Consider the following 23,965-nt stretch of genomic DNA (forward strand, 5'->3'; position numbering starts at 1 on the left):
CTAGCATTCTGCTCCCCACCTACCTGGCTACGGACAGACATTACACATAAACTGGTTTAAGTGATTAGAAACTGGTTTAAACCAGTAACAGAACAGATGTCCAGTGCACATAAACTGGTTTGAAAATGGTTGAAACTGGTTTGAAATAAACCTGGTTGAATGTATTATCAGACTTAACTGATTTGGGTCCAACTGGTTTATGTAATGTCTGTCCCAGACCCTTCCCTGGTTTAAGTTAAATCAGACTCCCCCTGCATCCCAGCATGCTCTCTTGGCAGGGCTCTCAGCTTAACAGCAGAGCTGGCCCCAACCCTTTGCTCCCAGACTGGAGTTCCCGCAGAGATTGTAGGCATCTGCCTGGCTCCCCCCTGCTCCTCCCCTTGATCCCACCACTCCCTACTAAGGACTTCCCCATCCCCTCTGCCTTACACAAACACCTTTCAGCATTAGCTAGTATACCACATGCTGGCTATGGGTCATGCTGTGGCAGACAGGACAAAGACAGACAGGACAGTGCTGCTTAGAACTCTTTGGAGCTAATCAAGAGGTAGCTGGTCATCTCCCTCCATTCCTTCTTTGGAACAAGTTGTTTAAGAAGAGTTTGAACTAACGAAAGATCCTTTTGTTTTGCTGGTGGGGTGATAAATGCTCCCTGCTGTGTAGTTAAATGCTATGTAAATCCCTGCTGGCTCCCTTGCTGACCAGTGAAGAGGGGACCCCTCCCTAATCAGAGTGTCCTGCTGGGCAGCCACGCCTCCACCTCAGCTCCATGCTGTGGAAGGGAAGGGAAGGCTGCTCTAGCATCCCCTGGCTTCTAGCCTGAGCCACTGCAGGCATGTGCCTGCATTTTTTTCAGTCCAGAGGTGGTGTCTGTACAGTTACAAACTGATTCAACCTAGGCAGATTAGACTAACCTGCAAAGATTGAATCAATTCAGGCTCAGGCTTTTTGAATGTCTGTCCCTAGCACCTACGACCATCCTGTCAGTGAGCCCAAACCCTGAGACCCTGCCATGCAGGAGAAGACGGACTTCACAGGTTGTCAGCCTCTCAGTCCATCATTCTCCCAAGACAGCAGTGATGCTACAGCTGTCTTTCAGGACCCAGCAATAGCTTGCAAGTTTCTCTGCCACTACCTCTGGGCAGCAGCAGCTTTGTGACCGCTTCCTGCAGGGAGCCAGCCCTAACACTGCTAGCAAATTCTCTCATCTGAGCTACATTTACTAAACCAGGAGAGCATACCAAAGTACTGCAAGACATACCAGAAACCAAACTTTCATATAAGAAAAAGGATGTTCCACTTCTGGATAGGAGAGGGCTGTACACTGAATGAGCCAGATGCCCAGGGTGCACATTGCACAGGTTGCTTCCTGGGACATATCCCTCCCCCTCCCCCTGGTTAAACCATCAGGGGCCACATCTGGACTGTGGAGCAGCAGCAGTACAGCCCAATATAAAAAAAAGAAACAAACAACCCCACCTCAGGTATCCACCAGTACAAACATGTTCTTAGGCCTGTGTTTTCTTCTTCATATATATAAAGCATGTAGGAAACCCAGATTGGTCAGAAACCACCCATTCTGCATCAGCTAGCTATCTGCTTATTATTCAATAGTTGATATTATTTCTTGTATGTAATCTGTGTTTATATTAGGCAGGTAGTAGGCAGGCAGACATCCCTGCTAATAGTATTTAAATATGTTCATGCTTCATCTGTAGCTTCTTATGGACCCTCCATTCAGAGAAATATCTGTGTTCCATTCATTTGAGTGCTAGAGATTAAATTTTCATTAAAAGTTACTTGGTTTATTTGGGAGTAGACCAAAACTCAGACACTTCTATAAGAGTATTAATTGAATTTAAAATAAAAAGCCTAAACAACGTTTTTTAAACTCCTGAGCCACAAACTCAGCTGATATTAGGGCTGTGCAAAGCTTTGGATCACTATTCAGATTTGGAGATGATATGGATGATTGAGAGGCCGACTCTACAAATCTGAATCAAATCGCTGAAAGCTTTAGGCTTTCTGAATTGATTCGGAGCTTCTGAACTTATTTGGAAAAGATTTGGCGATTTGGCCATAGGGTATAATAAGGAATCAACTAAATATCTACAACTTTGTTGTCTTTTGGCTGATTCAGATGAAACTTGCAAGGATGGTAGCCTCTGCTGAGCGCATAAAGCTTGCCAAGCTTCAAGGTGATAAGTGCAGTGGTTACTGGAAAACTGCCCCTCAAAGTCCTGAAAGAAAAACTCATGTCACATGTGTATGTTAAGCCACTGGGGGGGGGGGGATGAAAACTGCAGGGGTGGTAGCTCTTGCTGAGGCCACAAAGCCTGCCATGTTTCAAGGAGATAGGTGCAGGGGTTTCTGGGAAACTGCATACCAAATTCTTGAACACAAAACTCACATCACGTGTGTGTTAAGCCACAGCGGGGTCAAAACTGCGGGGATGGTAGCCCCTGGTGAGACTGTACAGCCTGCCAAGTTTCAAGGAGATAGGAGGCCATAAAGCCTGCCAAGTTTCAAGGAGACACACTGCGTATGTTAAGGTGCAACAGGACGAAAGCTGCCATGTCATGAGTTTTGCCTGTCAGCAGTTAGAGGTGCAGGGCCCCAGAACCCCTGCATCTATCTCCTTGATAGCTGGCAGACTTTGTAGCCTCAGCAGGGGTTAGCAGGCCTGCAGCTTTCACCCCGCTGCGCCTTAACACACACAGTGTCACCCATGTCACGAGTTTTACTTGTCCGCAGCTTGAGGTGCAGTTTCCCTCAAACCACTACACCTATCTCCTTGAAACTTGGCAGGCTTTGTGGCCTCACTGGGGCTACCATCCCTGCAGTTTTCACCACCCTGTGGTATAACACATACATGTGACAGGAGTTTTGCTTTCAATAATCTGGTGTGCAGTTTCCCCTGAACCCCTCCACCCATCTCCTTGAAACTTGGCAGGCTTTATGGCTTCATGCTCTCAGCAGAGATTACCACACCTGCACGTTTCATCCAAACTGGACAAAAAACAACAGTTATAGATATTTCATTGATTCCCCATTATACCCTATGGCCAAATCTCCAAATTGGCTCCAACGCTTCAGACCCGATTCAGCCAAATCTCAGCAGAAAACCAATTCGGAGCTCCGAATCAAATCGCTGGAATCCAAATCGGCCAAATCCAAACCCAAATCGAATAATTCCCTATTCGCACAGGCCTAGCTGATGTGTTTAAAAACTAGAGATTTTGCCTATTGTATTCACAAGAATAATGGTAAATAATTAGGCAGTTAGCAAGTAAAGTGTATCAAAAGAATCCTGTACACTAAGAAACAATTATTCATGTGTAAAGATAAGGCATAGGCAGTCCATAAATTTTAACTAACTGTTTCACAATATATTAATATCTCAAATACTGTTAATATAAATACATATGTGTATATTATTTTAAAATGTTGGCAACTCTGCAAAGAGCATTGATCACTTTTGTATATAAATTCTTCAGTAAAAAATGATATATAACTCCTAAGTAGACAACGAAAAGAGGATGAAGGTATTCCATTTGCATCAACGTTTACAACATGCCAAAAACACAGAGGATGTTTACATCCATCCATCCTTTCATAGAATTTTGCCGTGAAAGATAAGGATATTAAATTATGATATTTTTTCTAACTATCTACATATCTTAATCACTTTGAGATAGGTGTCTCAATTATTGTAAATGCTTCATTCTTATATCTCCTCCTTCATCATAACAACCAAGTACCTGTCAATCCTTAATAAAATGGACAATTAATGCTTGCAAAACATCTTTTAAAATGGAATTAGTAAAAAGATCACTTGAAATATAATCCTGGTCCAAATCTACATTTTAATTACTGAACTCAGTAAGGTTGCATGGCATTCGTAATTGCAGAGCTTAGTTTTACAGATGTAAATATACTGGGTTAATTTAGTAACTGGTCTCCTAACCATTTACCCTGAAATTGTTCAGTAACCGAGATTCATTTTAAATAAATTATATTGCTGTTATAATTTAAACACAACACGGTAAATCCCTAGGTTAATTATAGCAGCAGTTCTTAGCAAATATTAAAGTCAAGTTCTTCAGATCTTAAGATAATAATAATGAAATCACTAAAGTAGCAATTTCTGTGAGCAGTTTTCTATTCTTTCTAGTTGTCTACCCAAACAAAACTACTCTTCCTACACTTATTTCCCTTCCTGAATAGAAGATGAGAGAATAAATGCTAAATGAGAGATATTACATTTAATACCTAACTAGACTGCTGAAAAACACTCAGGATATAGATAGATGCAACCATTGCATCTGTTTCAAATAATATGAGATCCTATAATGCAACTATTATATCTGCATACTGTAAGTAATACAAGCATAACAAAACCATAACAACATTAACTCTGTTTTCATTTTGGGTTTTCAGCACTATATTGTAGTTACAATTAGGAGCAAGCAGATACATCCTAACAACTAATGTGCATCCCCAAATGGCAGATCCCTGGCTCCATTTAAAATAGCTATAAGGTACTGACAATAAGGGTAGAGCAGAACAGGAAGTAAAAGAAACTTCTACTTTACTCAATTTTATTTTTATACATATGAAAGATTCACAGATTCACAGAAACACAGATATGTTTGCTAAGTGACATGTATCTAGTACCATATAGAGCTAGAGACAGAAATTACATACAAACTAGTATAAGTGACTGGCAACTGGTCTAAACCTGGAAAAGAACAGAAGTTCAGTGTACATGGACCAGTTTCAAAATGGCCAAACCCAGTTTAAGATAAACCTGGATGGACGTAGAGTCATATTTAATCTGTTTAGGTTAGACTGGTCTATCAAGCTTCTGTTCCAGATCCCACATTGAATCACCCTAGTTCAGGAGTGGGCAAAATATGGCCTATGAGCTAAATCCGGCCTGCCAAGATATTTTGTCCAGCCTGCAGTGGGGCCCTTGGCTCCACCCAGCCTAGGTGCAGGGGTAATCTGGGCCTTGGCATGTGCAGTTGGTCCCACTGCTCCCAAGTGTGCTACAGCAGCATGGAGGCTGGACTCGCTTCCCAGAAGCCCCTGCAATGGCGGCTCCTTCTGGCTATCACTGCCAGACCAGCCCCACTGCCTGGGCAACCTAGCCTGTTCACCCTGCACTCACTGCTGGGGCGCTGGACAGCAGGGGCTCCATGCAGACTGGGTGGGACCCCCACAAGCAGGACACGTAGCAAGGTGGATGGGATGGGGCCACAGGCAGGCAGGGAGGCAGAGGCATCTGGGAGCAAGATGCATGGGCAGGGCAGGGATTGGGCCCAGGATCACAGGGCAGTGACAGCACAGGACCAGAGCCCAGGACAGAGCCACGATCTGCTCCCTGCACATCCCTGCAACAGGTGCCAGTGCTGTGGGCAAAGACATGCAGGGAGTGAACTGTGGCTCTGCCCAGGGTCCTGGCCCCATGCTGTCACTACCCTGTGATTCGGATCCCAACCCCAGCCCCAGCCCGGCCCCCAGTCCTGCTCTGGAATGCCACTCCCCGCTCACCCATGGCCACATCCTCCTAGCCAAGTACTGGGGCCACTTAGGGAGTTTTAGTGAGCTGTTGAGGGCAGGGGGAAGAGGATGTGTGATGATCTGGTATGGAAGGGGAGGAGGCAGTACTGACCCACCCTGCGACTGTTCACTAAAATTCCCTAATTGGCCCTTCAGCCAAAATAATTGCCCACCTGTGCCTCAGTTCCCTGTCCTCTGGCATCCCAGCATGCCTTGGGACCCCTCACTAACCTCTCTCGCAGGGCAGTCTCTGTCCTCTTGTCTGCTCCAGTTGAGCCAAGCCAGCCCTGCTCCTGGGCTGTCCCAGACCTGAGACAGCAAAGACTCCACTCCCCAGCTTGCGTCTTGCCTGCACCTGTCAGCCCTGTGGGGCAGCTGAAGGGTGGAGGTGGAGGCAGGGCAACAGAGCCCCCTTGCCTCAGCCCCAGTGCCCAAGCTGGGGCACCTCTGAGTGTTTCCTCTGCCCCACCCTGGGCTCCCCCCCAAGCCGGGGTCTGCCCAGATGAGTTTCTCTCACCCAGTCACTGTCTCTGAGCCACAGGGGGAGAGGGGAAGGAGTCCCCCACACCTCAGAGAGAGGTTCCCCCCTCCACCCCGGCCTGGGCTTCCACCACTTCTGGCCAGCTGCAGGGAACCCCCTGCCAAGGCTGATTCCCCCCTGCACACCCACCATCCCCAGTACCCCAGATCCCTGCTCACTTTCCCCCTGAACCCTGATTGCATGTGGCTGTCTGCACTTTCTGTCCCAGGCAGCAGGCAGGGAAGGGTTAAACTGCCAGGATCTGCTCTTCTGGCCCAGAGAACAACAGCTGCAGCAGAAGCAGCAACAGGGGGCAGTGGAGAAACTAAGTTTAAGGCTTCTCTGCCTGCTCCCTGAGACAGACAGCGCAGGCAGCCACAGGTAATCAGGTGGCAGGGGGAAAGTGAGTGGGGATTTGGGGTTCTGGAAAAGACTTAGGGGGCCAGTGGTCCCGGTCTGGACAAGCAGGGGAGGGGGGGACAGCCCCCACCTTGGCACCAGGATGGGGGACTACTTTCCCCCTCCCTCTGTGGGTCAGAGTGGCAGGGGGCAGAGCAAATCAGCTAGCTCTGGCTGCATGGGGTGGGGAGTCAGCTTTGGCATGGGTTTCCCTGCAGCTGGCCAGACCGCAGGTTGCGGGGGAGCCGGGGCCAGGGCCAGGGCAGGAGAACCCTCCCCGCCCCTCCCCCAAGGCATGGAGTTCCCCCCATGCAGGCAGACCCCAGCTCAGCACTGGGACAGGGCTCCTTTCCCCACTTCCCCGTGGGGAGACAGCAGGGGGTTGGAGGAATGCTGGGCTGCCAATGAGGGATGCCCCATACTTGGTGGGTTTGACAATGGCCATCAGGCTGGGAGCCTGCCCCTGCCCCGCCCCTCCCCTCCCCTCCCCCCCAATGCCTTACCTTCTGGCCTGGGCCAATGCAGGCTTCTGCTTGCCTTAGCCAACCAAAGACTGAACATGAATTACATTTGTTATCAGTCCAATCTACGCAGCTTAGAGAAACCTGTGAAGATTGGACTGATTCCTCCTCAGGATTTTTGACTGTCTGTACTTAGCCTATATGATCTGTGTTTGAAGCAAGATGTGGACGTCATCTGCTAACACAGAAAAAAATGACAGTTATAAAAGTATATTCTTTGGCACATTCTGGTCAGGCAGGCCTAGGCAGTCAACTTGAAGAGCATGAAGTAGAAGCATCCTCAGACAATACAGAGAGGCACAGCCAACCAACCTCTGATGTAGGAGTATTGACTGGCTTGCTCCTGTGCTCTAGTGATCCCCAGTCAGTGCAGTGGCCATGTGCGTGCTCTACCATACAATAGGAGCTGAACTTTAAGATAGCAGAGGATGCATCTACATGTGCAAATAAGCATGACTAGATTTAATGTGCATTAAGTTATTGTGCATTAAGCAATTTTTGGCATGCGTCTACACATGCAGAGACTTGGGACTAAAGTTAGTCCCAACTCCCTCCAGTGTTGCCATGTGTCCCTGTGGCCACTGGGGGGAGCTCCAGCCTCTGGCCAGAAGGCTATCAGCACTTGGAAGCCATGTTGAAGCCAGAGCCAGCTGCCAGCACTAGGCAGCCATCTTGGAAACTATGATCCCTGGCCAGTCCCTTTCCTGCCCAGGAACCACATGCCTAGCAGAGGGGCAGCATGCGACAGCTCCCTCCTTGCTCACCCTGCCTCCCTGCTCCAAGGCTGCATCTGCCCCACCCCTGCTAATGACGACCAGCACCCCACACTACTGCTCTCCCTGCTACCATCAGCAGGCACCCCAGGCCCCAGGAGAGCCAGGCATCTGCCAGCAGGGGCCAGGCCACCCCCCAAAGTCCTTGAAAATGTGAATCCTGAAGTCTCAAAGAACATAAACCCAGAGGAAAACGAGAAAAAAAAAACAAAGAAATTGTCTCCTCTAATCATTTTGAGTCAAATCTCACAACTTTTGGGGGCAGGAAAGCTGATCCATAACCTGGCAACACTACATTTAGTAAATCTGAAGAGCAGCTGCATTTATTAGGACTAGAAGAGGCATGCAGTGAGTCAGCTAGTAGCTCATCCCCCTGCCATGTTGCAGGATTGATGTAATTATTCCTAAACCATTCTTGCTAAAGAGACTCTCCAAAGGAGAGTTATATTCTTTAAAAAATGATGAGTTATCTACGCTAAGAGCCTGAAAGTGATGAATTATGAGCAAATATATAGCTACAATCATGGCATAAGGTCTCAGAAGTTACAGATAAACAGAAGAGAACTACTAGAATATCAAATCCTTCTCCCTGCAAATGCATGATGAGGTTCTTCAACTGAGAGTATCATATATTAAACTGATAGTACTCTTGATCTTAGCAAAACTCTCCAGGTGCCTCACTCTTAGAAAACATGTTAATGCTCTTATTGAAATGCATGGAGCATAACCAATCATGCCCAGCAGGTCTTACAGATGAACAATAAACCTTCTAATCAAAACCTTGCCCAGAGCTGTATTTCTAGAGACCAGGGGGTTAATGTCAGAGAAATCATTCTGAGAAAAAATGCATAACCAACAGTGTTTCTGTCTTTTATGACCAAAATATACATTACATTAGTAGTCACTGAGTGCGTCTACATGAGAAGCATACTCGCGTTAGCTTAGTAAGACTGCTCAGTAGTGTAGTGGTTAAAAACTGAGCTAACAGACTACCGAGCAGTGTTATTAAGCTAATGCACAGTAAGCATCACAAAATAACCGTGCGCCAGCGTATTCAGTTAGTACTTTATTAAGCAAGTACCAAAGTAAATGTGCACTGTCTAAGGCACATTAATGAAAGTGTAGATGTGCCTACTGCCATAGATTCACCCCAAGATAAAGTTACTTCTGGAGGTCCACTACATGACATGCATTCTCCCAAATTAGATTTAATCTCTTGGTGTTTGGTCTCTAATTGCAGCTAGTGCAAAGCTGTGTTCAATGTTATTGTCCTCATATCTATATGTGTTATAATATTTAATATAAAGGTAATTTTGACGTATCTTTACATTGCAGCCAAATTATATCAGTAAGGCAGTGATTAACTTGAGCAGCCCTCAGCTGTTCACACTTATAGTCAATGTCTGAGAATTAGCATTTGACTTGTGTTTACTGGTCCTCCACAGACCTGCTCCGAGGCATTGGAAGCCTGGATCCCATCAGACAATGATAAATTTACAATTTAAAAGAAGGGCCAGAAGCTTGACTAGTCAAACTAGGGGAAGAGACAAAGTATAGTATTAAGAAATAGACACGTCTAAAAACCTGGTAGTCTGGTAAATATGTACAGGGAGCTAGTGGCATCCTAGCAATGAAGGGGTAACATATATTAATAACCAGACTGGCAAAGTTACTTAAGCCTGCCTAGAAAGCATGGGGTTTTCTAGAGGTGTACAGATATATTGGTGCATATTGGATCTGCACCAATAAAAGGAAAATTAACATTATTGGCCAATGCAGCTGATAATGTCACTGATATATACCATGTGCATGCATGCAGTCATAGCATGCACATGGCCGGAAATGCAGCCCAGCAGCATGGAGAGCAGCGTCTGGCTGGTAAGTGTGTGTGTGTGGGAGGAAAGGAGCATGGCAGGAGCAGACTGAGGCCTGCACAGTGAGGGAGAGGCAGGGGCAGGGGCAGGGGTTGCCCAGCCCAGCCAAGACAGTGAATGCGACCCTGGGGCCAGAAAAGGGACGGTGGCTCCTTCAGGGGATGCGGAGGGAGTGGGCAGCTCCCTGCCACCACACGCACCCCCAAGGGAGGCATGGGGGGCATGTGCCCCCCCGGACTTATGCGCGTGGTCAGGGTGGGCTGCCTCATGCAGGCTTAGGGCCATGGGCTGTGTCAGCTGTTTCCTGGAAGGGGCGGGGCAAGCTCAGCTGCACAGGGCAGGTGGTGGCAGCACTGGGAGGGGGGGCTACAGGGGGCTATGAGGAATTTTGGGGTGGTTCTAGACTCCTAAGCCTCCCTGCAGTGCCACCCCTGCTCAGCGTACTCTGCTGCCTTTCAAAGGCAGCAAAACAGAGTACCCCAAGCAGGGGCGAGGCTGGGGGAGAGGTTAGCTAGAGCCATCCCAGCATTCCCCACTGCCCCCCTTCCAGTGCTGCCACCACCACCTGCCCCACATAACTGAACCCACCCCACCCACTGGGAAGAGCCTCCACCTGGAAGAGGCTGGTGCAGCTCCTGGCCTCAAGCCTGCAGTGGGCAGCCCACCCTCGCCCTGCACACAATTCTGAGGGGGCACATGCACCTTATGCTTCCTCTGTGGGTGCTTACAGTAGTGGGGAGCTGTCCCCCTGGATAAGCCGTCCATAGCTCCACCCTTTCCCAGCCCAAGGGTTGCATTCACCACCCTCGCTGGGCCGGTCAGTGCCTGCCCCTGTCCCTGCCCCTCTCACTCCCTCCCTCACTGTGGGGGCCTCGATCTGCACCCCCTATGCCCCTTCCTCACAACAGACTTAGCTACAGTAGGGGCTGCTCTCTGTACTGCCAGACTGCATTCTGGTAAATCGGCTATTGGATCAGTATCAGCCAATATGGCTGGTTAATAATCAGCTATCAGTATCAGCAAAAAAAAAAAAAAAAATCTTTCTTGGTACACCCCTAGTCTTGTCTTCAGTCTTCCTGGGTACAAGGGGCCCTGAGGTCCCCCCAGCCAAGGAGGCTGGGAAAAGCAAGCTGCCAGGGAGATGCAGGAAACATGGTAGGAAGTTCATAAGCAGGGTCTGCATTTAGATCTGTGAAGCTGTCTAGGGGCTGCATCCTTGAATTTAAGGTGCAGGGTAAGAACAGGTCAATATTCTGGCATTTTCTTTTGTTTGTCACTTATACCTCTGTCTGTATCTCAACATATGGTTACTGATTTCTAATGCTTGCTCTGTTTTTTAAATAAATCCTTGTGTTTTTTGTCTCTTTACTGATGGCTTGTAGAAAGCATGGAATCTGGGCAAGTGATATTCCAAGCTGTCTCTCTACTGGGGAGGGAGAGGGAAGGCTATAATTTCTTCCATAATCCAAAGTGGGGGACATTTATAGCTTCAGTATAGCTGCAGGGTCCAGTATAAAGGCAGTGGAACTGAGGCTTGCTGGGATAGGGAGCTAGCCCAGAGCAACCTTGGTCTGTTCCTTGATGCAAGTGGCAGTCAGTGAGGAGAAACTTGCGGTCTGGAGGTCTCCTGAGGAGGCATTTTGGCAATAACTTCCCAAATGTAAAGAAAGAATATCCCAGATATGCTGAAAGGATACAGAAAGAACGTGCAAAAAGGAAAAAGAAATCTGTGAGATACTTTACATTGTTCATTGCCAATTAGGTAACAATTTGAATTGGGACAGCAGACTGGCTGATAAATATAACCAATCATTAAGTATAGATATATTAATACAAAAGGGAATCCTGTTTAACAAGATAAACATTATTTTAAAAAGAGCAGAAATTATGTAATAAATCATTAAAATAATCAATTATTGAATTTGACAGGACATAATTTTAACAGGACAGTAACAAAAATTAAAGAATGAGATGCACCAGGAAAATATTATAGTGCTAAAATAAAAAGAGCTATTCCCAGACTATAAAAAATGTTCTATCATATCATAGGGGTAGTTTTCACTATTCTTTTTAAAAGCATATGCCAGCAGTCGGCAATGTTCTAGGGCAGAGTGCCAAAAACACCTGCAACCTTGACTTGTAAGTTTTTGGTGGGCCAGAGGAGGACAGTGGAGGAGCCCTGAGAGACCCGCTCCTTGTTGTGGCAGCGCAGCCCTGGCCTTCCCTGCCCCAAGGTGCACATGCTAAGCAAATTGTCTTCATATGCCACACACAGACACCCTCAGAGGTTGCCTACCCCTGCTCTATACCAGCTTTGAGTTTGGCAGCTGCAAGGTTGTTGTACATGGGGGATTTTTTTTTTTTGGTGGGGGGAGGGGGAAAGAGGAGAGAAGGAGGGAGAGAGGGACAGTATAGATCAGTTAATGTTTTAGGAAACAAATGAAAACATAGGAATACCATAAAACTACCCAGCTTTCAGCAGGGCAGAAAATTGTGCCAAGTCTTTGGATGTTCCACATCATTCTCCTCTGGAGCTTTACAAACTATGTAATATAAAACTACACATCTGTAATGTAAAGCTTCCAACTACAACTACAACTGTCTGGGCTTTAACTTCCAAACGACCACCACATCAACTTCTGACAAGTATAGAATATATCTTTCTTTGAGAGGGGGGTTGGGTTTTGGGGTGGGGTTTTTTTGCTTAAAAGAAAAGAATTCACAAACCTCCTGACACATTTACCACGCCTTTTGCCCACCCCCAAAATCATGACACCTTATTCCTGCCCCATCCAAAAAACCTCCCTTGTCAGTTGTTATCCCTCCTATGGCACATTTTGGATTGTTTTTCATTTGTTGCTTTGTAGCATATGAAAGGGACCAGAGTGGATGTCCTTGTGGGTCCTTTGGAGAAACTCTAGCCTGCAAACATAGTAGACTGGACTCAGTAGCTAAGGAGGCCCTCCCTGGTCTATGTTTCCAAAATGGCATGCACTAACTTTCTCTCTCCCAATCACAATCTGGCTTCACAAAGTCTCTCTTTTTGGAGGACCCTTTACTTCACAAGTCCAGGATGAACCAAATGCCTATGACACCACCTTTCCCCAGTAAACACTCTCACAACTGTGGTGCAGAAGGACCTGGTTCTCAAGGCTCTGTCTTGTCTGTGCTGGATGAATTTTTGGGGATTCTCTAATTACTAAATCGTGGAAGGATACATATTAGGTAAGGTCAGCAGGCTCTGCATCCCCAATCTCTGTCTTTCAAAAAACTTCTCTAGCTTTGGACCTGTGCCGAGCTCTACAAAAGTAACTGCGCAGAATGCAAGTGGTACCTGTCCCACACACAATCCCTCAAACCTCACTATCATTTCCTGCCCCTGTCTTTTTCAGATAGTGAGCCTGTAGGACTTAAAGCCCACTGAGTTTTGCTCAGCGCTTTTTGATGACTTACAGCTCAAATGTGAGAGTTCTAATATTTCCTACCCTTTTGCTGTTGAGTAACCTAATTTAATGGGACAACTGCAAATTACAAGCAAGTTGTCAGATCTTTAGGTCACTATTAAACCCAGAGCTCCCCACCCTCTGATAATTTTTAACCCCCACATGCTCAAGAAGTAATCCTCAGCTGATGACCGATTGACCACTTTTCTCTTAAAATGCAAAGAACCCCCTTTCTCCCCATGTGAGTTAACCTTAATTTATGTAAGCTTTTAAAATAGGAAACAGTTTGCAGCTCAGGTCGTTTTCAGTTAAGATAACAAAATACATTATATCATATTCTTAAAAGGAAGGCTGTAATTTTTATGTGGACCCTTATATTTGTTTTTCACAAAAAAATCTAAGATCAACAAAGATTACTTGATTTTCAATTAATTTAATCACATTTGCAACACAAACACTGCAGCACAGCACTAATAAACAGAAAACTGGAAAGAGGAAGTCTATAGTCATTGTTCACATTGAGTAAAATGCAAAAAAGCACATAATCTGCATTAATGCTGAAATGTAAATTACACTGTAAAATTTTTTCATGTGTAATAATCTAATGGTTCTTGGGTTTAATGTTAATTATGGATTTAAACAGCAACCAGGAGTTACTTTCAGAGCAAATCCAATGACTGGGGAATGCACGTGTGACAAAGAAGACATGGGTTTAAACCCCTGCTCCAAATCAGGCAGAATAAGAACATGAATTTTGGTCTTTCACTTTTCAGGTGAATGCCCTGAACACTGGACTATTTGCTATTCTGGGATCTCCATCTGTTGTTCTCAATATTTCCCCCAAATACTGACTGCTTCATTCTCCACTGAAACAAACACAAATTTTAAAACCTCAATATTTCTCAAGATAGAATTCTTGTTTTCCAGCCAGCTCATTACTAAACCAAAATGTAAATACTCTGTAGTGCCATCTAGTGGAACTAAAAACATGCTTCAAAACTATGTGTTTAGTTTTTTTCTACATTTCTAAAAATTCATAATTCCAAACAGATATTCCAAAACACTATAAGTAATAAGGTGTCTGTACATTTGACAAGAAACACTTATGAATGCCAGTATTTTCTGAATGTTTTTGCTATTATGGTTACAATTCTTCCTAAGGCTTTCATTCCTATTCATATATATCTGTAGAGACAGATACATGATGAGGAAAGATACTGGGTTGTAGTTTTTGGAAGTTGCAGGTTTTGGTAGTTTTGAGTGTGTTTTTTAATAATAAAACATTCAGCCTTTTAGTCCTGAAGATGTTTCTGTTAAAAGATGACCTTGAAGACATTAGCATGCCTTTTCTAACAATGGATTCTTTACTATTATTATTGTATCTCAAAGGGCGTGTCTACACATGCATTTACGCCGGCTTAAATTTACTGAGCAGTAAGTGGGAATAGGTTGGAGTCTACACATGCAGGCATTAAAGTGCATTAACGCTGTGTGTGGTCTGACTTGGGACTCAAGTTAGTCCCAAGTCACTCCACACATAGTGTTACTGCACAGTAAGACATCTACATATGCTTTACAGTGCAGTAACTAATTGGGTGTAAATGTATGCTCGAGTCAGCATAAGTCACCATATTTACTGCCCAGCATGGGCGTGCACATGCATATGTGTGCCTCTACTGCACAGTAATTTAGGTTATTGCATAGTAAATGCGCACATGTAGATGTGCCCAAAATCTCTCATCTTTTGTACCTCATTGCTTGTCCCGTGTACCATTGTACAGTTTCATTTCATTGTTTATTTTGTGCCAGAAACAAAGGGAACAAGATCTGGATCACTACTGCAATTATAAAACAAACAAACTGCTTTTATGGAGCATTTTTCTTCCAAGTTAAGATCGTCTCAAGTCCTCATAGACAGGGGTATGAAAGTTTTTGTTTATTTTTCTAATCTGTACACTCAGTTCATCTTGAATTAAGCAGATAGTGCCTTATATAAGCAAAAAAGGGACTAAACAGATGACTACAATCCTAATCCATTCTCTTAACATGTGTACCATCCTTAGAACAAACAAGTATTTAATTTGTCAGCAACCTGCCCATAGTAGATTACTGAGCAGAAAGTTTTAAACCAGTCATAGGTAGCAGACACAGGACCCATCAAATTTAGGCAGTCCTGGAAAACTGTTCCATTCCCTTACTTGCATACAATGCAAAGGAAACAGTGGAAAGGCCCTAGTAAAAAGATAGCCTTCACAGCTCTCAAAAGTGTAAAAATATTAGTCACACTGGCTTTGGAGTCCAAACTCCCAGACCGTTTCATGGGGAGGAAAAGAAACAAGATCTCCTCCTGAAACACAACCTCACAGAGTTTCCTAAGTATTATGGAGGAGTAGGCCCACAGACCCAAAGTGCAGAAGATAATCAGACCCCATATTCCATTACAACTTGCCTCAGAACTGCAAAAGGTACTACCTTTCACCACCAGGATACTCATAAAACACAGTATAATAAGCATAATGATCATTTATTTGCTTACACCATGAAATGTATCAGCAATAAAATTATTTTACAAGACAACCTATGGAAATGAGAACACTTTTCAAGATTATACACTTTTCAAAACTAATCATTTTATCTTCTGCCCATAGATGCAAAACCTCACTTGAGCTCAACTCACTCCTAAAACAAATGTAATTCCAAGTCATCAATTTTACTGAAGTACTTGTAAATTCATTTATACTAAAATTCATTCTCTTTTCCCTCTTCTTGGGGAAAGCCCATCCCTTGGAAGAAGGATGCTTTTGCAGAGATGGAGGTACACTTGGTTGGCATGCGAGAGAGTTCTATTCCTTGGGAGCTAGGGACAGAAGTTACACACACCAGGTTAAGTGATCAAAAACTGGTTTAAACCTGTAACAGAACATATAAGTTCAGTGCACATAAAACAGTTTCAAAATGGCTGAAACTGGTTTGAGATGAACCTGGCTGAATATAGTATCAGACTGAACTGACTGAGATCAAACTGGTTTATGGAATGTCTGCCCCAGACCACATCCTGGTTTAAGTTAAACCAGAGTCCCCCAGCATCCCAGCATACTCTGCAGCCCTGGGTGGGGCTATATTGGCCCCACCCCCTGCTCCCTAGCCAGAGCAGGGGCAGGCAGGGGTGAGGGAGTCTGCAGAAGCCAGCCACCCCTAAGGTGAAGAACACAGGGAAGAGGTTTATTCCCCGCTCCCTCCCCTGTACCACTAGCACAGACTTGCCAGGCATTTCTCCACTCACTGCTCCACTGGTGGAGGTGTGGCCAGCCCCAACAGTAGCCTCAAGTGAACCGGCCAGGGAGGAATTGAACTGACATGGACCTGAGCCAGGGTCTATATGGCGCTCCCCACTTGCTGCTCCAGCAGCCAGAGGCCAGCCGGCATGGCCCTCTGAGGCAAAGGGTGCAGAGAGGGGGTTTATTCCCCCCTCTACCTCCTCTGCCCCTGGGGGACCACAGCTGGGGTCTACCTGCCCTGACTACCACCACCAATCACATCCTACACAGGGCAAGTGGTGGAATAAGCTCCCTCCCTACCCCCTCCACCAGATGCCTGATGGAGGAGGGAAAAAACCCCTTTCCTGCCCCCTCACCTAAGGGGGCCTGCCAGCCAGCCTCTGTCCATGCCCCTGCCCCTGCCCCTGCCCCTGCCCCTGCCCCTGCCCCTGGAGCAGTGAGGGGGCAGGGACCATGATGCAGACAGCAGATGGTTTCCTGGGAAGCACAAGCCTCTTCCTGACAGGGGAGGGGGGGCTGCACTGCAGGTGGGAATGAAGTGAGGCAGGGCAGTGTGGTCAGAGCTGCCACAGACTGCGCAGAGTGAGTGGCAGCAGTGTTAGGGGGATTTGGGGGGCTATGACCACCCCTCCAAGCCCAGGTACTGCCACTCACCCCATGCAGTCTACAGCAACTCTGACTTCCTCGCTCCTGCCCACAGCACAGCCCCCATTACTGGGAAAAGGCTTATGCCCCCTGGGAAACCATAAGAGGGGCTGCTTCCCCCATCATGGTCCCTGCTCCCTTGCTGCTCCAGCAGCAGGGGCGGTGGCAGGGACAAAGGCTGGCCAGCATGGCCCCCTTAGGCGAGGGGGCAGGGAGCGGGTTATTTCCCCCTCACTCTGGCGTCTGGGAGAAGGGGCAGGGAAGGAACTTATTTCACCACTCACCCTGTGCAGGGAGCAGGTGGCAGCGGTGATTGGAGCTGGCAGACCCCAGCTGCAGTCCCCCAGGGACAGAGACAGAAAGGGGGGAAATAAACCCCCTCCCTGCCCCCTCTGCCTCAGGGCGCCATGCCAGCTGGCCTCTGGCCACACCCCTTCCCCTACCACTGGAGCAGCGAGGGAGGAGTGCCAGAAGGACCCTGGATCAAGCCCACGCTGGTGGGACAGGAAGGGGGTAATTAAACCCCCTCCCTGGCCAGTTAACTTGAGGCTACTGCCGGGGCTGGCCATGCCTCCCCCTTCTCCCCACCCCGCACAGCTTTCCTGCAGCCGAGGGCTACTGTAGCACCCCCCAGCTTCTGGCCTAAGCCACTGCAGACATGTGCTTGCATTTCCTGAGTGAAAAGGGAATGTCTATTCAGTTGCAAATCAGTTCAATCTAGGCAAGTTAGACTAACCTACAAAGACTGAATCAATTTAGACTCCAGATTTTTTGAATGTCTGTCCCTAGCCCTTCTACGACCAGGTGACCTATCACCTGGTCAAGGGAGAAGAGATTAATGTCATATATCTTGACTTCAAAAAAGCCTTCGAACTGGTATCCCATGATCACCTCTTGGCAAAAATGGACAATTGGGGCCTTGGGTCCACCACAATCCACTGCCCCATGGTTGGACCCAGAGGGTGGTAACTGATGGAAGTCAATCAGCATGGTGCCCCTGTGACCAGTGGGGTCCCCCAAGTCTCTGTCCTTGGACCCATATTGTTCAACATCTTCGTTAATGATGGGAATATTGGAGTCAGAAGCAGACTGGCCGAGTTCGCCAATGACACCAAACTTTGGGGCAAAGCATCCACACCTGAAGACAGGATGGCGATCCAGGCTGACCTGGATGGGCTCAGCAAATGGGCAGACGAGAACCTGATGGTGTTTAACACTGAACAATACAAAGTTCTCCACGTTGGCAGGAAAAACCTGCAGCATCCTTATAGGCTCAGCAGTGCTACACTGGCTAGCACTACGAAAGAAAGAGACTTGGGGGTCATCACTGACCACAAGATGAACATAAGCCTGCAATGCGATGCTGCGGCTAGTAAAGTGACCAAAATGTTGGCTTGCATCCATAGATGCTTCTCAAGCAAATCCCAGAACATCATTCTTCCCTTGTACTTGGCCTTGATGAGGCTGCAGCTGGAGTACTGCATCCAGTTTTGGGCCCCACAACGTGGAGAAGCTTGAGAGAGCCCAGAGAAGAGCCACGCGCATGATCAGAGGTCAGGAAAGCAGACCTTATGATGACAGGCTGAGAGCCATAGGGCTCTTTAGCCTGGAAAAACGCAGGCTCAGGGGTGATCTGATGGCCACCTATAAGTTTATCAGGGGTGACCACCAGGATCTGCGGGAACGTTTGTTCACCAGAGTGCCCCAAGTGATGACGATGTCAAACAGTTATAAACTACTGCAAGACCGTTTCAGGTTGGACATAAGGAAGAATTTCTTTACTGTTCCAAGCCCCCAAGGTCTGGAATAGCCTGCCATCGGAGGTGGTTCAAGCACCTACATTGAACACCTTCAAGAAAAAATTGGATGCTTATCTTGCTGGGATCCTATGACCCCAGCTGACTTCCTGCTCTTTGAGCAGGGGCTGGACTCGATGATCTTCCGAGGTCCCTTCCAGCCCTAATGTCTATGAAATCTATGAAATCTAGCCACAGACACAGACTTCCTGCAAAAGCACTTACATTCTGGGCCTCAGTTTTTTCATCTGCAAAAAGAGTAGGCTAATATTTCTGCTGGGTACTGTTTGTTTTATTCTAATCTGTGCAGAGTTAACCTTGAATTAAGTAGATAGTGAACACTAAAAGTACATCTCCTAAGATATTAATTTAAAAAATTGAAAGGTGAACCTGAAACAAAATCTCTAATCTGAACCTTCCACAACTTCAGGGGCTTCCACAACTCATGTCAGAGGAAAATTAGCAGTACTAATGCCTTCATACTCAGAAGTACTGATGATCCATTTTCAGCTCTGCAGCTCAACCCACCATATATTTTAGCACTTCTAGATCCTTAAAATGGGTCAAAGACAGCACTTGTTCGCTTGTTTAGTTTCCCTTCTTACATGCTAGAAAGCATTCCACTGAATATTACAAGCAGATGATTTTGCCATACATATATTTCACAAAGCTTTTGCTGAAAACCTGATGGCCACAAATATCAAATAAAAATGATAAATAAAACAAAATAAACTAAAGAAAATGTCAAACACCTGACAGGTTACCCAAGAACACAAAACAGTCATCTCACTGCAGCCAGCCAGCATGGAATTCTTACCTCCAGCTGTTATTCCATTAAACTTCAAAAAAATATACAAATGAATCTTCTGTAATGTCATTCATGAGCAATTTAACCAGAAGTGTGGCTGCTTAATAAGAACACTAAAATTGCCAGCACTTATGTGCATGTAAAAATAATAGGGTAAGGGCAGGTGTAGCAAAATTTACAATTCATTTTTATTCCCCTTGCTTACTTTTGTGAGCACACTCACTCTCGCATGTGGCCCATTCAGTGGGCTATATTAGGGAATAATGGAGAATATTGCTCTACATGCTCTCTTGAATATCCCCTGTACTGCAGTGGTGCTGCATGATGGTGGGGGACAACAGGAGTGAAGATAATGGGAAAGGGGGTGAAATGATCCTCATTTATTTCTCAGGCAACACACATTTAGTAGTCCGGACAACAAGGCTAGGGACAGACATCACACATAAATCAGTTTAAGTGATCAGAAACTGGTTTACATCTGTAACAGAACAGATGTTCAGTGAACATAAACCAGTTTGAAAATGGCTGAAACTGGTTTGAGATAAACCTGGTTGAATGTAGTATCAGACTTAACTGATTTGGATCAAACTGGTTTATGCAATCTGTCCCAGACCCCTTGCTGATTTAAGTTAAATCAGTCCCCCAGCATCCTGGCATGCTCTGTGGGCTGGGCAGGGCTCCCTGCTCCACAGCAGGGCTGGCCCCTCTCCTCTGCTCCCTGGTTAAGATTTGCAGCTCCGGCAGAGATTTGCAGGTACAGCAGGGTCTGCTGGCTTCCTTGGGCCCTATCCCCCCTTGCTACTCAAACAGGAAATCCCTGCCCCCCATCTCCCACAGCATGGACCCCAGCCCCAGCAACCTGTAAGCTAACTAATGCTGAGAGGTGTCTGTGTGTGTTTCTCTCTCTAATTTCACTGGGACATGCACACAGACAGAACAGGGCTTTTGGAGCTAATCAACAGATCAGCTGGTAAGCTGTTTAAGAAGCTGAACTAATGGAGAGAGGCCATTGTTTTGCTAATCAGGTGATAAAGACTCTTACCAGCTCCTGGCTGTCTTGCTCCCCTGTTAGTTTGTTGCAGGCAGTATGACAAAGCATGGAGGCAGATTGAAAAGCTCTGTATCATCAACAGATGCATGCACTGCACACATCCCTTGCCTCAGAGTGCTAGCCCAGGGCTGAGGGCTGACAACACTCCCACCCCTTGAGCAGCCAGCAGGGAAAAGCCCGGGACCATGCAGGCAGACCTCCCTAATGAGAGAGTCCTGCCAAAGCCTGGTCACGCCCCCCTCAGCTCAGCGCCCTGCGGAAGAGAAGGGAGCTACTCTAGCACCCCCTGGCTTCTAGTCTGAGCTACTGCAGGCATGTGCCTGAATTTCCTCAGTCCAGAGAGAATGTCTGTCCAGTTTCCAACCAGTTCAGCCTAGTCAGGATAGACTAACCTGCAAAGACTGAATCAGTTCAGGTGAAGGCTTTTTGAATGTCTGCCCCTAGCCCAAAGGGAAATAGTCTCCTACTGGAAAGGGTGAAATTGCTTTCCAGAGTCCTCAGCCTCCACACCATATTAAGGGCTAGAAGTAAAACCTAAAATAATCTCTAATCTCCATGAATCTCTACATAGCTATGTTCAACTCCCTGTTGATACCCATGATACCTGAATTTCTCTCTCCCCTTTATTCATGGTAGCTGCATCTACATAAGCAGCAGACTGCACAGTTGTGGCTGTGCAGTCATTTAGTACTTGCATCACCAAGTACTCAATGACCACGCTGTAATTGGTGTTACTAAACAGTAGCAATCCTGCATTTTTTTCAGATGCTACTGCACAGTAGCTTCTTGCTACTGCGCAGTAGCGTCATGTCACAGCTAGTACCCACCAATGTACATGTGCAATAGCAATAAGCTACTGCACAGTAGCATCTCGTGTAGACGCACTCTCTTACTCCATGTTGTTTTGTTTTTAGTCATCACTTCCAGAGTTCACTGCAACTCAGTGGACTGGAACTCAGCACATAGTACATAGTACATGAAATAACAGAAGGAGCAGAAGTAACATAGACTTTTACATTTCAAATGCTTTCAGTTTCCATTACTGGCAGTTTCATTTCTTTACACAGACCTGTCAGCAGAACACATGCTGTGCTTTAGATTGGACCACTGAAGAATGAATCTTAGTCTTATCAGGTCAAGAATAACAGTTATCAAATCTGCCATCTCTCCTCCATTAAAATATAACCCAAAACATGCTTTTAAAAGTCTTTTCTTACCTTGCTGGAGGCACATCAATATTTGAAGAAACAACCTTGCGTTTCTGTTCAAGAAGACAGACAGAACGGGTGTTTTCTTTTTCATGCTCGTGAACTCTGTTTGTTTTTTTGGTGTCTGCTGTTGTTATATCTTCCTCCTTCATAGCCAACAGGAGAAAATGTTGGTCTGGCAATTTTTGACTGATGTCACTTTTTACATCCTCTTGCTGAAATGTAGTGAAGGGCATTTCACGCTTAATGTTGGCTGCCTGCAAATTAAAAGCAATAATTAAATGTCTAATAATCCTAAGAAATGAGAGAGAGAGAAAGCTCTCACTTCTATTTAGCATCTATGAACTACAACCCACCATTTCTTCGCTTTTTGCAAACTCTAAAACCACTATTAGTTTTTTTCATCAACCCACATATCAAAACTGAAGATAGGCCAGAACAGTTACTTTTCTGGGAAACTATTTTTGACTGCATGATAAAATAGAAAGCTCTGGATAACTTACCATTCTTAAACCCAAAATTAATCAAATCAAACTGCTTTGAAATTATACAACATACAATATAAAACACACAAACATATCTCTGTTGCACAAGACTTATTCACATACATGCAAAAATGAAACATCTAGCAACGTTCATTCAGAAAGAAGATGAAAAAGTCACAGTGTGGGACGTAGGTGCCCATATGCTGCAATGGAAACAGGGGGCTTGTTTTGGTTTATAAACTGAAATTTTATACATTATTTCAGTTCTCATTGATCACTAAAGTTAGGGATCCAGGGGATCTTGTTCTTGGAATGAACAGCATTTGACACAAAATATCTGACCCCATTAACATTTCTGCAAGGGCTTTACTTGACAGTGCAAACTCACACTACATAGAACTTACCTTACCAAAATATGCTGATTGAAAAACACCAGTCCTTTCCCAGACGAGCTACCATGTTACCCCTCCAAAACAAAACCCTCCCAGTCAAACAAATTTTAGCAGAATGGAAAGATGTTATTATTCCTCAAACATCCCTATTTATATCATTTAAATGTCAGCAGGTATAAGAATGTTATTTTCAGTTCAGAGGAAAGATAATTATGCCATGATAAGTTTGTTTTGCTATGAAAAATACACATCACTACAGGCACACAAATATTAAAGATAATTGATTTAATACGCAGCTCATTCTAATGTTTCCATGGAAAGAGTTTTGGCAGTTGCTTCAAGAGCAAAACTGGAACGGTTACTTTAAAAATGTAAATAGTAGAAAGCATTACTCATTTTGGATTTCTTGACACACAGCCAGATGACATGTTACCAAGAAAATCTGCCTCACCACTGTCTTGGAAAGCAAAGCACTTTACATGTAAACAACTGGAACTAAGACGAAAGCTACAGACAGCATAAATTTGGTTGTGATAATGATGAGCATGTTTGAAAATCTCCTAAGAATAGACAGTAAGTCCCTACTTAAGAGCCTGATCCTGAGAAGTTCAGAGTGCACTTGTCACCATCACAGCTACCTGTAGGACCAAAATTTGTATATTACCCACACACATGTACCCACACACAATTACTTTAAATTCAAAGTCAAGCATTCAAAACTAGGGAGTATCAGTATTAAGGATGTATGCCCAACCAGACCTAGTTCAGTACATGGGGGTAAATGAGAGCTCCTCTACGCGGGCAGGTAAAGGCAGAATAGGATCTAATGCATGATCCACACAATCACACCTCCCACCACCCCACACACGTACGGCAAGAGGTGCAACTTTGGGACAGCATGTTAGATCCCTTCATGTCTTATCAGTGGTGCAGGGGGAGCCCAGGATCACGTGCATCAGTTCCCATGCCTGCATGCCCCGCTGCCAATGCTGGCTGTAGGGCTTGCAGGGGGGCTGCAGAGAGAATGCTGCCACTGCTGGAGCTACACAAGGTGTGGGGCTTGCAGAGTGGGCAGTGGGAAGAAAACTGCTGCCAATGCACATTTTGTGAGGTGCATTCTCACCGCTGCCCCTGCTATAACTGTGCAGCCAACAAGGCTGCCCCTGCTATAATCCCAACAGCTGACAAGGCTCGCAGTAGCCAGCCG

The 23,965-nt window shown here is 45.7% G+C and overlaps 1 protein-coding gene across 1 annotated transcript in view; it reads right to left on the bottom strand.

Annotated features, from left to right (window-relative positions):
* The window catches only part of ZNF704 (zinc finger protein 704), a 200,103-nt gene extending 177,943 nt beyond the window's left edge, over nt 1-22,160 (bottom strand). Inside the window, exon 1 of the mRNA XM_019527837.1 lies at nt 21,891-22,160. Coding sequence (XP_019383382.1) covers nt 21,891-22,117 — 227 coding nt within the window. The 5' untranslated portion in view covers nt 22,118-22,160. The remainder of the gene's footprint in view (nt 1-21,890) is intronic.
* Between the last annotated feature and the right edge of the window lie 1,805 nt (nt 22,161-23,965).

Source organism: Gavialis gangeticus, unplaced genomic scaffold (genome assembly GCF_001723915.1).
Source record: "Gavialis gangeticus isolate Ggan-Ray unplaced genomic scaffold, GavGan_comp1, whole genome shotgun sequence".
NCBI lineage: Eukaryota > Metazoa > Chordata > Crocodylia > Gavialidae > Gavialis > Gavialis gangeticus.